Genomic DNA, 17518 nt, shown 5'->3' with positions numbered 1-17518 from the left:
ACCTTATTGATTTTCGGGTTTTGAGAAAGTTTGGAACCAGGTCCTTTTAGAAGTGGATAGTGATCCCCATTCCTAGTTGCAATAAAGTGTTTATATGTAATGTGGCCTTCTACTTTTACTGATTAATTACTGTAAGCAAAGGACCTGTAGATGTTTTTTCACCTTTGGGTTGTTTAAAGATAGTATGTAAATATTTATGAGAGACCTGATTTAATTAAAAAATGGTCTATTCAAGCAAAACCAGGGTTGTTGGTGCTTCTTAATTTTTCTTGTATTCATGGGCTCTCAGTGTTACACTGTCTTATTTTCAGATTTCAAACATTTAGTTGATGCTCCGCAGGTATATTCAATTTCTTACTCAAAGACACTATCACAGAACATAGTGCTGCTGGGGGACATATTAGCAGTTACAGGAATCACATCTGTAACTATCTTTTGCTTTCCCCAAACGGCTAGTCCTCGTCTAGTCACTGCTCCTCGTACAACAAGACGACAGTCAAGTCAGAACATTATACAACCATCATCCACTACATAATCAATCTGGGAACAAATACCAGCTCATTTCAAACACACATCCTTTAGATGTATATAATCTAGTGACTGTACTGATAATCTAGAGGCAACCATATACGGGTTTAGGCTCAAAGTAGATTATTGGCTGCACACATTCAGCCAATCAATATTTACCTCGATTTCCCTGCTGCCGCCTTTGTCAAGGTCAAGGTCAAAGTTTATTTATATAGCATGTTTACATACAGTCACCACTGCCCCAAAGTGCTGTACAGATACTGAGAACAGCATAAGATAAAAAGCATAATAAACAGCCGAATAAAATAGCTCGTCAATGATTGTTGATTTGTTTTCCCTCCACAGTCTGTGTTTACTGATATGAAGTGACATACATAATGTTTGCAGAATGATACAACCTAGTAATAAATGATGGATTCTCTTTTTTTTCTCTCTCCTGCAAGTCTACAGATGGACTGAGAGGTCAAAGAGAATCTGAATTATAGAATTGAACTGATGAAGTTGAGATAAACAGGGCTGCAGTATGGATGAAGTTTGTATTAGAGATGGTTAATTTGATTGCCTATGAGATATCGTACAGGTACAAGAAATCACATCACACACACTACACTATATCTATATCTATATATATCTATATATATCTATATCTATATCTATATATATCTAAATACTACTGTATATTTCTATATATACTCCTGCCCTCTGATGCATGCTTATTAAATGTGATTATTGGTCAGTGGCCAGAAACCATCAACTCAGCACTTTCATTTCCAATAGCGCTGAACACCTGATGACATTTAGCCAACAGCAGTTTAGCACTTTTTTAAAGAATATTTATTTAGCTTTTTTAGTATGTAGTACTCTGTGGGAGATCTGTCTTTCCAGTCTATCAGAAGCACAACCCAAACGCAGTCAGGATGGCAGGATTATATCAGTGGTTTAATGACCAAAATATCTTACAGGTGGCTACAAGTAGCCAGACAGCCATGGAGGTAGACAGGTTTGGGTTACAGAAGTGCAAAAACAGAAAGCAAGATAGCAACTAAGACAAATGACTAAAGGAAGTGACTGGTATATGAAGAGAGCTGATATGGGAATGCAATGCAGATGGGGAGATGGGCGAGGAAGCTCAGGTGAGGGTAATGAGGTGATTGCAGGGAAGATGGGAGTGGCAGGATCTGAACTGAAAGGAGAAAAGTCTAAAGGGCATCTGGTGAACAGGTGAGGAGTAACGCTGAAGGAGCCAGGGAAAGTGTGGCTGAAGTGGGGACAGGAAGGGACATTGTGAGGGCCTTGGATGAAGAGGTAGCAGAAACCCGACTGAACAGATGTGCACATTCAGCACACTTTTATAGCCAATACTGCTGATCAGCCAACAGGATTTAGTCGATAACAGATTAGCATATGTGAAAAGAGAGTTTTTTTCTAAGGATACACATATCTCTGGAGGATCATATGCTGTACTACGAGCTGCTGATTTCTAAACTTTACTTCCCTAGCAGGTACAGTGCCAAAGCCTGTATTGATAAATATGTCAAATTGGCATCTTCCATATTTAGTACCACTTGGTGGCATTTTGTCAGTAACAGCTTAGCATGTGTGAGGATGCAGAGGAGTTGGAGTTTCTACCTTTTTATCTCTGCAAAGACAAACAGCAGCACCTGCGCAAGGAAGAAACAAACCTTTTTTTTATTGTCTTTACCTGAAATGACCATACCAAGTGTCACCAAAGGGTTGTGATGGTGTAGTGCAGGGTGGCAGCTTATATGTCCTTTGTCATCTTGGCCATTTGCCTCATGAACACACCCAAGAAAATATGTCTAAAGTATGCTGTATCTGTTATCCTCCACCTGGCCCTAAATATAGGACAGGATGTGCACACGACTGCCTTCCTGCAAAAACTCATAATAAAAAACGGTTGAGAGTCAGAGCTCTATTAAAGCTGACACACACTGCTAATTGGTATTCAACTTAACATGACTTCATTGTTATGCACAAAACAGAGGGCTGCTGCCTGACTTGCTGGTGCATCAATCAGAAATAAGGAAATAATGAAGACATATGCCAAACATTGGCAAATGGTAGTTGGAAAGACGAACATCTGTCACAACTGGAGAGTTACCAACAGACAGAAAAACACTTAACACAATAAACTGGAGAACTGGAGAACAAAGAAGATGTACACCAAATAAATGCCTGTCTGTGTTGGAGAAATACGGAGACATTTGCTAAAGGATGGAAGTCTTCTGTACCGCTACTAATGAGGGAACTGTTCACTGTCCATATGTATCTCATCCTTACCTATGAACAGCTGGCTGTTGAGCTGCAGGTGGAAGTGTCCGTCAGCAGGAGCCTCCTGTGTGGCGGCAGGAAGTTCATCCAATCGGAGCGACGCCTCCTTGACGTTCCGCTCAGCTCGGACTCGATGCCACCGGTTGTCGTTCAGCGGCGCGCTCGACTCCACACGAACCTCCAGCGGCCCGTTACCCACGTCAAAGGAGAAAAGCACCTGAGTGGAAGCTGACGGGAGGGAGACAGATGAGACGGGGGTCAAAGGTAAAGGTATGATTCATGGAAAGCACGGCAACAAAGGGGAAAAACAACAAAGGAGAGATTAGAACAGAACAGAAATATGTCAGGATTGAATAAAGTAAATAATCAGGCCAGTAGACTACCGTTTTTAACATAATTAAAATTACTTAATTAAACAACATGTTTTATTTCCAGAAGAAAAGTTAGATTCAGATTGACACACTGTTTCAAGCTAATTTTGAGTGATACATCCGTTGCATGAGCCTTTTGATCACTTGCCTTTTCTTCAACTTCATTATCACCCTGAGGGATAATTCATTTGTAGACAGGTATTAAATACATTCTTCACAGAAATACACTGCGTTCCTTTAATAACCATTAGGTATTTTATTAAAGTCACTGTATTAAAGTGATTGAGATATTACCAAGTTCCCTCTTGAAATATAGTTAATAGGTTGGACAATGTGATCATAATGACTTGCAATTTGACCTGCTAATGTGTGTCTTGGTGCCAATTTAAAATATACTGAGGGCCCTCTCCCATCAAAAATTACGGCAAAAATGCATTGGGTGTGTTGAAAGCTCCTCCACGGAAAGGAAATATTTCTGAAATCTCCCTGTTGGAAGTGTGTGCTGTTACGTTTGCTCCACCAGCTCCAACCAGGCATTGCCCAAATTTGACCTTCCTGGCTTTCTTTGGACCAAGGTTACCACAGAACAGCAACACATTTACTGCATTTTCACTGAGCAGAACTGCATTTGATTGGTTGTTATCAGCATGGCTGAACAGTTGACTAATGTGTGATTAATCACAACAATTGGTTGAAGCTGTGCATTTTATCAACTGCAGTAAGTCTGTGCATTAAGGTGGAAAAAGGGGTGTGCAAAATGGATATCTAATATTGATATGTATAGTGAAATGCATTTGCTGGAAATAATGATAACAATGATTCTGACAATACTGTCCAGGTACAAAACAGCCCTTCCTATATTTCAAATTTTCAGAGACAGTTAAAGCCATGACTAGCTTCAGTAATTCCATGTGATGTTTTATTCAGCATTTACTGTTCCTGAGGTTTACTCTCCATATTCTAAGACAAATCAGCACTACAGCAGTTGCTATAAGAAAATGAAACCGGCAGTGTGGTTACTTACATCATCATAACATAACTATTTAATGCATAAAATTCACCAACACTCCCTTCTAACTTCCTAGCAGTAATTTCTGCTATCTAAAAATGTCTACAACATTGTTCCCTCTCTCCTGCTGTTATTATAGAACAAGTCTGAGCTAACTGCGACCCCTTTGACTCATAAATATTAAACATAAATATTTTTTTTAAAAACCCGATATTGATCGTTTTTCAAAAGTCTACCATTCTTATGTAGACATGTAAGGCAAGCCAAATACTGTTGAGAAAGGTTTTGTTGGATTTTTAGTAATTAGCGTTGATACAAATGTCAATGGGATTTTGAATGAGGTTTTCTTACTTTTCTTATTAAAACACCTGGAAGTTTTCAAGCAGCGCTCAGCCTCACAAAATCATTGTCATGTTCAGTCCAACAAAAGGAGTTTAGTTGGGAGAATACAACCCTCATCCTTCAGGTTTTGGATGGAGAAGATGTATCACGCTGTGAGCATAGAACAAGATGAAACAACATCCCAGCATCATAAGGTAACTTCATTTAGAAAAAGTTCTCAGGCTCAGCCTCAATGTTACGGAGTCATATGAGGAAGCTGGCAACAGGGCAGCAGTATTCTAAGCTGGAACAACACACTGACATTGATTTCCCAGAGGAGAGAGGCTGCAGTGTCCCTGTATTAGATTCTATGTTTGTGTCTCTTCAAATCCCATTCCTATAAAAATGCAAAATGCAGCACAATACAAAAACTGCAAGCTAAACCAAACCAAAGATAGTGAAATGGACTGCTTAAGCATCAAAAAGCAACCACTCCAACAACCGATTCAAAGCATCTGTACATGACTTACTAAACACCAGATAACATGTGTGCCCATAAACACGCATCTCATATCTATATGGTAAAGAACACCCTTGTGGGCTTTGCTGCCATATTTTTAATGGCAACACACCAATGAGGTATAACACCTTACCAGCCACAATGTTGTTGTACCCATAAAGTAAAAAATACCCTCTTGGTTATTACTGTCATATTCTAAAGCATATCCACACACATAACAGAAACCTTAAGTAAAGCAAAGAATAACTGATCTACTCTACTTCTCAGTAACAAAACCATCCTTGAAGCAAAGGAAAATAAACTTCTCTTGTCAGTGCAGGATTTCACATTTGCTTTAATTTCTTTCGAGATATGACCGACATTTGTATTGTTTTCAATAGCCTAGTTATTTCCCCCTGCTATCTGTCTTTATGCTATGCTAGTGTAGTCAGCAGTGAAAATGTCCCCCAGGCCACCAAATGTCCCTCGTGACATTATTCATATGGAGCCGTATTTCTGTTTTAGCTTTGCGTATACCTGTCTGCTGTTTGGTGCGTAACAGGCAGTGTGTGGTGAGTTTTTATAACATAACAGCTGCCTGCTGAAACCGCTATGTAAGCATTGAGAGTGAACTAAAACAGCAGACAGGCTGGACACCTAAACAATTAGCTGAAACTGGCTATAACTGGCTGACCCTTCAAAAGCCCATAGTTGCCTATAAATGGTCAGTGAAACCACCCTCATTAATATTAATACGTGCTGACTGCAGGAAGAAAAGGAGGCAAATTCTGACAGAAAAGCTACAAAACAAAATTTAACTCAGCGTGACATTGACGTTCTTTTTGGTGAAGCTGAACCATGTTGTTTGGTGGGTAAAAAATGCATTTCCCTCAAACGCTTGTGCACTGGAGGAAAGGGGAGCTCCACTCCTTTATAATAATAAATCTGCAGGAACGGGCGTCCCTCCTGAGTAACGTGTTTTTACAAGCAGCGCATCACATCCAAACAATGGTGCACAGCATTTGTCTCGATAAGGTAATGAACATCTGATAACTATAGGCTATATGAAACTATGCACTCGTATTTGCTCATAATTGTAATTTGTCCTCCTGTTCACCTCGTTTATGCATGCAAGCAGTCTATTAATTAATATGATTCCTGATTAAACTGTTCAACATATTTGAGGCGTTCTTTTGCAGAAACAGATATCTCCGTATGTGTTTATTATCCTAAATCTGGATCCTTTTGTGTGCGCTGCAACAACCTTAAATTGTGGGGGGGGTTTGTGCACTTCAGGGAAAGTCAATCAAATGGGTGTTTGTTTATTCAGAAAAGGCTTTAAGCCTATAATATTCAGAGGTAATATTTTGATTTATTTTACACAATAGTAGGCATATTCATTTCAAACTGTTTCATCCTTCTGCCATGTGAGTCGCCGTTTCTCTTTTCTCCTCTTTATGTGCGTACGCATGCCTCAGAGTTTATTTACAGGACCGCACATTCTCCCATCAAGTTTCATCACAACCTTTGCTTGGGAAGTGGCGTACGCACGTTTCCAGCCCTGTTTTGTACGTACGCACTGTGTATAAATGAAACCTCCGATGAAACAGATGAGTTTTTGAGTGTTAACTCTTTATATTTGCTGTAGTTTTCAGGGGCTTTACTGCTGTTCAGTGAACTGAACTCAGCCCCATTCAGCACCTTTGGGATGAACTGGAAAACCGACTGTGAGCCAGACCTTATCACCCAACATCAGTGGCCAGCTTCACTCGTGCTCTTGTGGCTGAAGGGGAACAAATCCCTGCAGCCAGGTTCCAAACATTTGTGGAAGTTATGGATTTCCAGAAGAGTGGCGGCTGTTACAGCAGCAGATTAATGCCCACAAATTTAAAATGATGTTTTACAATCACATACGGGTGTAATCTTTAAGTGTTAGATTGTTAATGTAGTAAAGTATGAGACTAAGTTGTTAAACTTTGTGTCAGGACAGGAAGGTCAAGGCAGCTGAGTTCAACCTAAAATAAACAATATTTTTCCTCCAGGATAGTTTGATACAGATTATGTCCTGTGTAAAACCTGGGGGTTTTGCACAGATCCAGATTAAGACTTTGACTTCTCAGGTTTCACTGACACATCATTCTAATCCGGATTAAATGTTCACCCTTCAGCTCCTACTTACAGCTCAGTTCGATCCGTATGAAGTCTTTGATGCCCAGGTTTTCCAGGAACACACCAGACGAGGCCGTGGTTTTAAACAGGAAGGAGATATCAGCACTCAGCTCTCCGTGGAAGGTGGGAAAGTGAAGGTACGACGTCTCCTTGTCGAAAAACGCAGCGTTCCAGAAGTTCTCTGAAAAACACAATGCAAACTCGCAGTCAAGATCTTTAAATGGAAATCACGTAGCAACCAAATGAGGCAACACGTTCATTAAATGAGCTTACACAAGGGTATGATTTCTGTTATGTGGTCTTGTTTGATTAATCATGCCAAACATGGATTTATCCATCTACTTGGGTAGATATGGAGCGTCTGTAATTACGAATAATTGAATGAAGGAAAAACAGCGTGCTACTTTGATTTACCTTGTAATGCATTTAATGAGAAGAAAGTGTCAGAGTGTGAAAACTTAAAAGGAAATAGTTCCGCTAATGATAATTATCTTTTAGATGTTGAGTTGCCCAGAAGAATTCATTTATTACAAAAAAGGCAGGTGCAATAAAATATTAAACACCTAATCCTGTATTTCCATACCAACAATAGGCCTGAGAGGAATTAATGATGATTAATGAATTAATTTGCTGCTTAATTGAAAAACGGTGGCTAAATGTGGATTTATCCGGTTCAGAAACCTTTTTTTGTTTGTTAGTTTGAATCCTTCCATCAGTTGGACAGAGCTGGACTTACTGTCTCCATGACAACGGAGGGGTCCCACCCTGTAGGCGGCCTCTGACCCCGGCCTCTGGAGGTCACCCAGCACCAGAGACCGGACAGGGAGGCTCTCCTTGTGGATGAGCAGGCCGGAGTCTTCAGCCCTGGAGGAGGATGGGGGGGGGGGGGGAAGGGGAGGCAGAAGATAGAAATGGAGGAGAAAAAAGGAAAAGAACAATAAGGAGGAGAAAAGAAGGAGGAGAAGAAAGAGGGGAAGAGATAAAAAACATAAGGGGTGAAAGTGAATGAGAAGGAAGCAAAAGAGGGGATGAGATGAAGAAGCAAGCGGAAGAGGGTTGCACAAAAAGACAAAAACATGAAAAGGGAAAATGGAAGAGATGGAGGAAAAAGAGGAAGAGATTATAAGAATATGAGACAAAGCGGAAGCAATAAAGAAGGAGAAAGGGAGAGGAAAGAGAAAATGAAAGGATAAGGAATAGGACAAGTACAGGAAAGAAGTAACAGAAGAAGGAGAAGAAGACATGAAAAAAGAACAAAAGGAAAGAAAAGGAACCAAGAAACAAAAGCAGTGGAAGGAGAAGAGGGAGTTAAAGAAGGAGGACAATGAGATGAAGTAGTAGTAGAAATCATCTAAGGAAAAATACACTTTAATTATGCTTATTTGCTTGCAGAAACATAGCAGCAAATTGCACTGCTGAACTAGGACATGTGCAGTGTCTTCGACAAATTTTCCAGGAAGACATTTTAATAGTGAGCCAGATCGTATGACCTGAGACAAGAGTGTTAAACATCGCCAATATTTGTGACTATTTTTCAGAAGAGCAGTCCAGACAGACAGCTGGGTGAGCAGCGCTGCCCATTTACACCCATGTTCAGCTTTATGCACTTCTGATAATCTACACGTCAATCTTGTTGTCAGGTGAGAATTTTCCAGGATTGGAAGCGAGTTGCGTATTCTCACAGCCCTCTGAGGATCTGATGAATGGTCTGTAAAAAATGTAACTGAAAGTTTGACAGTTTGGGTCGAAAGATTATAGAAAGAAGGAACTGAGGTGTGAAGAAGACTTGACAGCATTGGTCACAATATAACACATATTAAAAAAAAAAGGTTGAACTAGTTTTCCCTCAGAGCTTGTGCTTAAGAGGCAGCAACTTCATGTCCTTTCAGTAGTGTAGTATTATTTTTCATTCTTGTGGTTATTCTTACAATTCTGTTAATATGTGTTGCATTTTTAACCTACTTTTAACGTAAGTTTCACAAAGATAAACTCCACTGCAAAGCTGTTGCAAATATTGGATTGCATTATAATGTAAAGGACGTTTTCACACAGTGTATCAAACTTGACTGGTTTCAGTGACGTGTCAATCCAAATAAAAACATAAACAAGAGTTAATTGGCACACATTTGTGTTTATGCAGTAAAAATAATCATGTCTGTATATATATAAAGCTCAGTACCACTCGACGCGGTCGGCGTCACAGTTGCAGTAGTGTTGTGGGTCCACACAGTCGCCCTGCAGGCCGCAGGCACACTGCTGGCTGCCTGGCTGAGCGCCGCCCCAGTAAGTCTGGACACGACCAGGACCGGGACCACCGAGCCACCAGCTCAACGGCGAGCCATCTGAAACACGCACGAGCAAACAAACCCTTAACGTCTCTAAAGATGTCCAACAACGTTCTTATTCAGTCTACTTCAACACTGAACGGTTAGGTTAGCTGAACTGAAAGGTTAGCTAAGTTAAAGTTAGTAAACCTCAGCTGGACTACTTATGGATGATCAAAATTCACTGTTTTATCAGCCATAAAAGCTTCCCAATTTTCAAACAACTTTTTTTTCTCACAGATTTAAGCCTCAAGAACGAAGCTGGGAGAACGACTTGATCAATTGTTAGTGGTACCAGCATCCTTTGAAGTAATTTTACTGAATGTTTCTGTAATCTCTCTGGTAATAAATAGAATTGTGCACATACTTAATTTAAAACTATATCAGGTCATAAAAAGGAAAACCAAAGCAGTGAAAATCTGTCTGAGGGATGCCATGTGTGAAAATAGCAGAGTGCTGTATCTCTTAGCCTCTCAAGATGAATCCAGTGTTTTAAGTGCAGGGATGTTTGCCAGCCCCTGCCCCCAACACTGAATATATTGTTTTGGATGGAGGGCAATGCTAGTATACAGTGAAAAATGTATTTTGCACTATGAGATTGTGTAGGTGGAGAGGAGTGAGAGAAGGTGATTGGAAAGGTCTCTGTTGAGTCAGCACTTCTTTCTTTCCCAGAGAGCAGCAGGGAGTTAATAATGGAACTTGTATTTCTCTACCCATTCTTCCTTTTCTACCACTTTGACTATTTTCATCCATCATATTATTACCTGCCACCTCAAAAAGTTGCTTCCCTCTTTTATAGTCTATGTAGCTCCACAGGAGAGAGAAAGATGTGTCCTCACTAGTTGTAAGGATGTCAACTGGACAACTGGCAAGCAAAAGAATGCTTTATAAATGACCGGTTATTGAGTTATCTAAATTGTGGTCGATTACTTTTTTCTGTCCACTGACTAATAAATAATTTCACAGTTTCAGAACTATTCATAGTTACAGCGGTGCTTTGAGCTAAATGCTAACTTTAGCATGCCAACCTGCTGGTGTTTACCAGGTTCACTATCTTAGATAAGTATGTTAGCATTCCAACATTTGATAATGATTATGGGAGTAATCATTAGCACACACACGCTTACTGTTTTATTTATTAATTTTATTTTAATTTTTTATATAGTTTAATTTTTCTAACACAAACACGCTTTAATTACTTGTTTAATGAAATGTATGGGGTTGATTGTTCTTATGTTGTATGTATGATGCTTTGGCAATATTGTTGTTACACATTCATGCCAATAAAGCTAATTTGAATTGAACTGAATTAGCATAGTATAACCAAAGTAATAGACAACAACAGTATTTTGACCTGACGATGGCGCTAGAGGAAAAGTCAGTGGATCTCCAAAGTTATCAAAATACAAAATGTCATGGCAATCCCTCAGATAGTTGAGTTATTTCAGACTGGATCAAAGGGGTGGACCGACCGACAAACCTAGAGCCATACTGCTTGCATGGCTAAAACTGTGTGTGATCAAATGTACATATGTCCCTGATGTACCAAACAGCGACTACACTGAATGATGCTCTCTTTTACTTGTACATGGATTTGAATGAAAGTGTAAGCTGTTGCAGTAACTGCTACCAAGACAAATTCAATGGAACTTAGTGATCAAAGTGATTCTCCCTCCTTTTTAATACTCACTCTGAGTCAATAGCAGGTACTAAACTAAACCCTAACAATCAATTTCATTTGATTCAGTCATTTGTGAAAGAGAAGAAAATAATGTGCAGAGTCCGAGCTGAAGAGAGCCTGATTAACCAAGCTTTCATTAACTTTGATTTAACCCAGCAAGTCAATTAGGTACAAGTATTGTTTCTGCCTTCTCTTATTTAAATGTGCACTTGAGGGGTATTGAGGGAAATTGAGTAAATAAAATGCTTGAATACTCTCTCCAAGTTAAGATTAAATAAGAGTTAAAGGACACAGATTAGATTAAGTAAAATCACAAACACAGAATGGAATAAAATCAAATTTGGCTCCAGTAGAGTACATGATTCAAGTTCTTGAGACAGAGTCAATGACAAAATTTGTTAAAATATGAGTAACAACACAGTGTGAAACCAGAAACTCATCAGGGTTCCCTGCAGGGGCGATTCTAGGATCAGACCTTTCGGGGTGCTCAGCCCCTAATGAGAATGTAGCAAGCTTACAATGCCTTACAAAAGTGTTCACTAATTGGTGGAGAGTATAAGTAGGCCTACTAGAGCGGAGCGGGTCAGTAAAGTGCGTCACTTTTTGTTGAAAAGTGGTGGAGACATAAGGGCTCAGATCAGGGGGGTGATGATACATTTGTGTCATGAGACGTGACGATGCACGAGAACAAGACAAGAAAATTTTTAGCACTATTTAGATTAAATATTTGATGCAGAAATATATGTGAGGGGGGTCTGGGGGTCCTCAACCAGAAGATTTTAGCATTAAATAATTTACTGCATTCTGGAGACATTTTCTGCTCCAATTTACGATGGGAATGTCTTGTTTTTATATGAAGGAAAGCTATACTGCATTGCATGTTTTCTTATTGTGCAAATAAACCTTTTCTCAAAGCATTTTCATTTGTCAGTTACCATTTCTTGGTGCAAGCTGTTTTTCAGAACGTTTTTAACAAATGCTAACAAAATGTGGCCAAAATCAGCCATTTTAAAAAGTGGTGGGGACATTTCCCCAGCGTCTACAGTGTAAATGACAGAGTACTGAGTTACTGAACGCACCATCCTTGGCATGAATGTGCGACTGGGAGGCAGGTCAGCTGCACTGGACCTGATGTTATTCAAGTCAGCTGTTAGTATAATGTTACTATATTACTTACATAATCACAGCATATTCAATACATTCTCATATACTGTATAGTTTACGACTAGTTTAGGCCTGTTATGAATATTATATTCCAGTAAGCAGTGTTGGGAAGTAACTATATACAAGTAATTTAGTTACATAATTTAATTACAAATGAACTGTAACTAATATGTTACAGTTACTGGGGAAAATGTTCATGATAACATCGGGGGTTACATCTGAATATTTTCTGTAAAAAGCTCGGCTATATGTTGAATATATTAATGTTGTTGCTTAGCGTTTTTCATGTGCACAGTGCCTTTCTTTGCCCGGTCCAGCCACAGCAGTTCAGTAAAGTTTGATGCTGTTCTGATGCTTTTGATTCGTTCCCATGTCTGAATTTGCAGCACCACCATCTGCCATTTAAACTGTGTTTGCATAAAAATCAAATCCCTCATCTTCAGCTTTGAGGAGGCCTATATCTGGCTCAGCTTCCCCTGTGCTGGGCTCTGCCTCTGCTGATTTTACAGCTATATATGCATGAAAAGAACATCAGTAATAAATATGACTAACAATAATCCATTTCTAATTTTATTTTTCCTCATCACCATGACTGGGATCATCATCACCATGTCTCTCTGTATCACCTCCACTGACCTTAACAGCTAATATATATACAGACACACAAAGATTCCTCGCTTATAGAAGGATGTTGTCTTTCAGTGATAACACATTGCAAACTGTTGTTTATTATATATATATATATATATATATATATATATATATATATATATATATATTTAATTTCAGTATATAATAAAGTTTTTTGGGAGTCCCTTACCCGGAGTGTTGAGGAGGCGGGACTTCTTACACTGGTAGGACAGTTCCTGTTCGCAGTGCTCTGATTGGCTGATGGCGGCCAATAGCTGCTCCTCTTCAGAAGAGTAGTCAAAGTGGACTAAATGCTGGTGTCCCCCTGGGGACAGTTGGACTCTTGTGAGCTCTGTGTTGTTGTGCTGGATCACCATCCATGTGTTCTCCTCTGGTGGGGGATAGATACATTAATATTCATTACTGATGATGCTGATTAGTTGCTTCTACTGATTCATTTGCATTTGCTAATTCATACTTTCTCTTTTGTCATAAACAGTATGTTGTATCATACACTTGCCTTAGCAAGAACAGCCATTACCCCTTTAATGCATAGAGCGGTAGTCTACATCTACAGAGTCCTTACTAGAAAATGACCATCTTATATCTCAACTTCTCACTCAGACTTAAAGGAATAATTTGCCATTTTGGGAATATTATGGCATATTATTTTTCTTACCAAGAGTTAGGGGAGAAGATTGATACCACATATATCTGTACATTAAATATGAAGTTACAGCCGGTTAGCTTAGCTTAGCACAAGGACTGGAAGCAAAGGGAAGCAGCTAGCCCCAAAATACACCTTCTAGCACTTTTAAGGCTCACTAATTAGCACACTGTACACAAACTGAAATGTATAACCATTCTTTCATTTCATTTCATTTATTTATTTATTTAAGGACAGTGCACATTAATAAACATTTCTGTAAATGTGCCAGTGTTAGCCAGCAGGCTAATTTTCAACTGTAGTCCATTGGCAAGATGTTATACTAGGCACATATACTGTAGCTTTTACTTTTCAGTTTTTGGTATGGATAAATCAAATTAGATATATTATGTTAACAAATGAGCTTTAACTTCCTGGTTCTAGCTCCATCTTTAGAGAACAGGTATTTATCTTATCGTCTAACTCTTAGCAAGAGAGTGAAAAACCCTACAGTGTTCTCCAAAATACAGAACGATTCCTTCAACCAGCTCCAGTGATTGGTCGATGCTTCAGTAGCTACTGATCTGGGAAAAACTGCTTCTAACTGCGTGAGTTCGGATGAATAATCTGAAAAATAACCTAATAAACTGTGTGGCCATTTAATTGTGTCACTATTGGCCTACTTATAAATACTAACTTGGTCTTCAGAGAAGGAGGTGATATTTGGCTCCTGAGTGCAAATGCCAAAGGAAATGTGTGGGCATGAACTTTAAAACAATGAAGATTAATACACATATGCAAAGTATATGAAGCAGTGAGACAGAAAAAGAGGAAGCGTGCCATCATTATTCATTATCTATGTGATTAAACAAATGACACAACATTGAAGAAAAAGAAGGGATGGATGATAATGTGGGTCAGAGCGTGATGAGAGGAACATCATCAGTTCGAATTATGTTAAAAGTTTAGTGATACGAGGATGAGGGGAGTTGGTGTGTGTGTGTGTGTGTGTCTCACCTGTCATGTTGCAGTAGACCAGCTGCGGTTTGATTGGTCCGCTGCCGTCCACGTCGATATAAAAATGTCCCGACGTGTTGCCGTTGTGTTTGTACGCCTCGCACGACTGTTCGTACACAGCTGGGAGGAAATGAATGAGATCAGCTCCAGCATGAATCACATCAACATCAGCACTTTAGACACACACAGAGGAGTTGTGAGGGGAAGAAGATACACACTGTGGAGGATTATGGGTGCTGCTTCATACGTATGTATCACCACCGAGCCCCATAAAGTACAGATTACTCCAGCTGGAGAGGATAGTATGACTGATGGGAGTACAAAGTTTCAATAAATAAAACTTTAGACCTTTATCAGCCCTGCCTCTTCCTCTCTATCTCCATAAGTCTTCCTCCCTCCTCTCTGTCCCCCCCCCCACACACACACCAGTGCATCCTCTGCAGTCAAAGAATTGAGTCCTTCGAGTCAAATCCATATCTAAAGGTTCCCACAATCTGCTCACCTGTTTATCTCGCTTCTTCTCCACAGCCAGGGGCCTTTCATTTATCACATTCCCTCAGTGTGGTTAGAAAAAGGTTTTCACAGAAACATCAGCAATAAAAATGATACCAGGAGTGAACTGCGTGGTAAACTTTCCTCCTTTGGTCTCAAGGGCTTGACTCGAGGGGTTCGGCATCCAAACCGGTAAATCTTCATTGTCATTTATTTATTGGGCATTTGGCACTTTAGTCACAGCTACAGTATCATTAACTTCCATCATATCACTCACATTCAAGCAGATTTTATAATACTGTAACCTTAATTTGAAAGAAAGGATGTGCAGATATCAAACAGAGCTCACATGGGGTCGTCTACTTAAAGGTTGATTCCAGTTTAGGTATTTCAGTATCTCCATTTGTATTTGTTATATCAATGTGGCACCAACCAAAGTAATTGCCGAGATCGGGGAAAAATCTCTTAAACATGATCCAATAAAGCAAAAAACATATGTGGTCAGAAGATTGTATTAAAAAAAAGAAAAGACAGTAACCTATTTACCCAAATTAATGTAGTTGAAGGTAAAATTTTGGCAGTATTCCCTCATTGCACAGGAAAAAGTACATGCACAGCTACGGTAAGAACCAAAGGTCCAATTTGAGCCGGAAAGTTGGTCTGTTTACCATAGGCAGTTCTGGTAATAATATTTCAGTTTGCCTTTGTTTTTTCTTCCAGAATAAGTTTGGCTCACCTGTTGGTTTTGCTAATTATATGCCCGTCATTCAGTCAAACAAATAGGAGGCATGGTCAGTGATAACCATTAGAATGTTTTCTGTGATTACTGTTTAATGTTTTTTTATTGCATATTGTATGAAGCACTTTGATTGCCATTTAAAATATGCCATACAAATAAACCTGATTTTATTATCTTTGTTTAATGGGTTTTTGCCACATGATGTTTTATTTAATTCCGTCTTCCTGTGTTTGCTCTGCCTCTGAGTTGAAAAAAAAATCCTCATTATTCTGTTCAGTCACACTGCCTCATTTCTGAATTTTATTACATAAGCCCCATCTCACCTCTCTACCTGTCTATATGTCCCTGTCTTTCTTCATTTGGTTTGCTGATATTTGGCTGACAGGTGACTTACAGCTGTGGCAGGTCGCTCCGCTGTAGCCGCTGTCAGAGCAGTTACAGTGGAAGACGGTCCAGGACTGACTGCAGTGGCCGCCATGTTCACAACGACTGGGAGAGCACCTATGAGAGAGAGAGAGAGAGAGAGAGACAGAGACAGAGAGAGAGAGAGAGTTAATTAGCTAAGAGTTAATTTAAGATTAACAAGGCTGATTTATTTGCTTATTATGGCATCTTAAACTTCTGGAAACAATTCTCCTTTAATGTCAGGAAGAGTACACATTTTACATGAAATCATTTATATTTTAGCTGATTCACTTCCAGTGTTTTGTTCAGGGGCTCTTCTTCAGGACACACTTACTGCATTTTCACACATGGTTCCTGAACATCCAAATTAAAGATCCGCTCTGTGATTTGTCATAAAGCCCAATCACAAATCTTCCAGTTATAAAGCATCCACAGTTCTAATTTGAAGGTGTTATAACAACATCAGGGGTGGTATCATTGCGGTAATAAGTTTAATTAAAGCATTTGCATGTTCACACATGCATACACAGATACATAAGGCATGGCAGGTTTATTTGTATAGCACATTTCTACAACAAGTCAATTCAAAGTGCTTTACACAAAACATTACACAACAGCAGCAAAAGGAAACTGAAAAAAAACCCACATTAAAATATAATTTTTAAAAGGGTGGAATAGAAAATAAAACAGGGTAAAATACATTTTAAAGAGTTAAATAAGAAATAGAAACAGGGTAAAACAGGACAGTAAAAGGCACAGTGCAGTGCACGACATTAATCCACAGCCTTACATTTGATCTAATTAAAGGCAGTGGTAAAAAGAAAAGTCTTCAGTCCTGATTTGAAAGAACTGAGAGTTTCAGGAGTTTGTTCCAGATATACGGAGCATAAAAACTGAACGCTGTTTCTCCTTGTTTAGTTTTGACTCTGGGGACAGAAAGCAGACCTGCTCCAGACGACCTGAGAGGTCTGGATGGTTCATAACGAAGCAGAAGATCAGAAATGTATTTATGTATTTTGGCCCTAAACCATTCAGTGCTGACAGACAGGAAGCCAGTGTAAAGACCTCAGAACTGGAGTGATATACATGTGTACGTACATACACATGTCTGGACACCAGAATACTAGAGTACCAAAACGTTAGTAGGTAACAGGGAAAAGGAATACACTGTAAGAATAAAAATTAATGTGTTTACATATTGATCAATTTAGAGAGCATTTTCAAGTTTACT

The 17518-nt window shown here is 39.2% G+C and overlaps 1 protein-coding gene across 1 annotated transcript; it reads right to left on the bottom strand.

Annotated features, from left to right (window-relative positions):
* Nucleotides 1-2829: 2829 nt before the first annotated feature.
* LOC119882005 (contactin-associated protein-like 4) lies at nt 2830-16388 on the bottom strand (the record flags this gene model as incomplete). The annotated part of the gene is made up of 7 exons (XM_038692025.1): nt 2830-3048; nt 7200-7370; nt 7926-8053; nt 9369-9531; nt 13179-13379; nt 14652-14771; nt 16277-16388. Coding segments are annotated over 7 exons (1114 nt in total), but the record flags the coding sequence as incomplete, so codon positions are not given.
* Nucleotides 16389-17518: the final 1130 nt, after the last annotated feature.

Source organism: Micropterus salmoides, unplaced genomic scaffold (assembly GCF_014851395.1).
Source record: "Micropterus salmoides isolate LMB-PRFRI ecotype aquatic unplaced genomic scaffold, ASM1485139v1 Ms_hic_scaffold_2823, whole genome shotgun sequence".
Taxonomy (NCBI): domain Eukaryota; kingdom Metazoa; phylum Chordata; class Actinopteri; order Centrarchiformes; family Centrarchidae; genus Micropterus; species Micropterus salmoides.
This window is presented reverse-complemented; position numbering and strand designations above follow the sequence as displayed.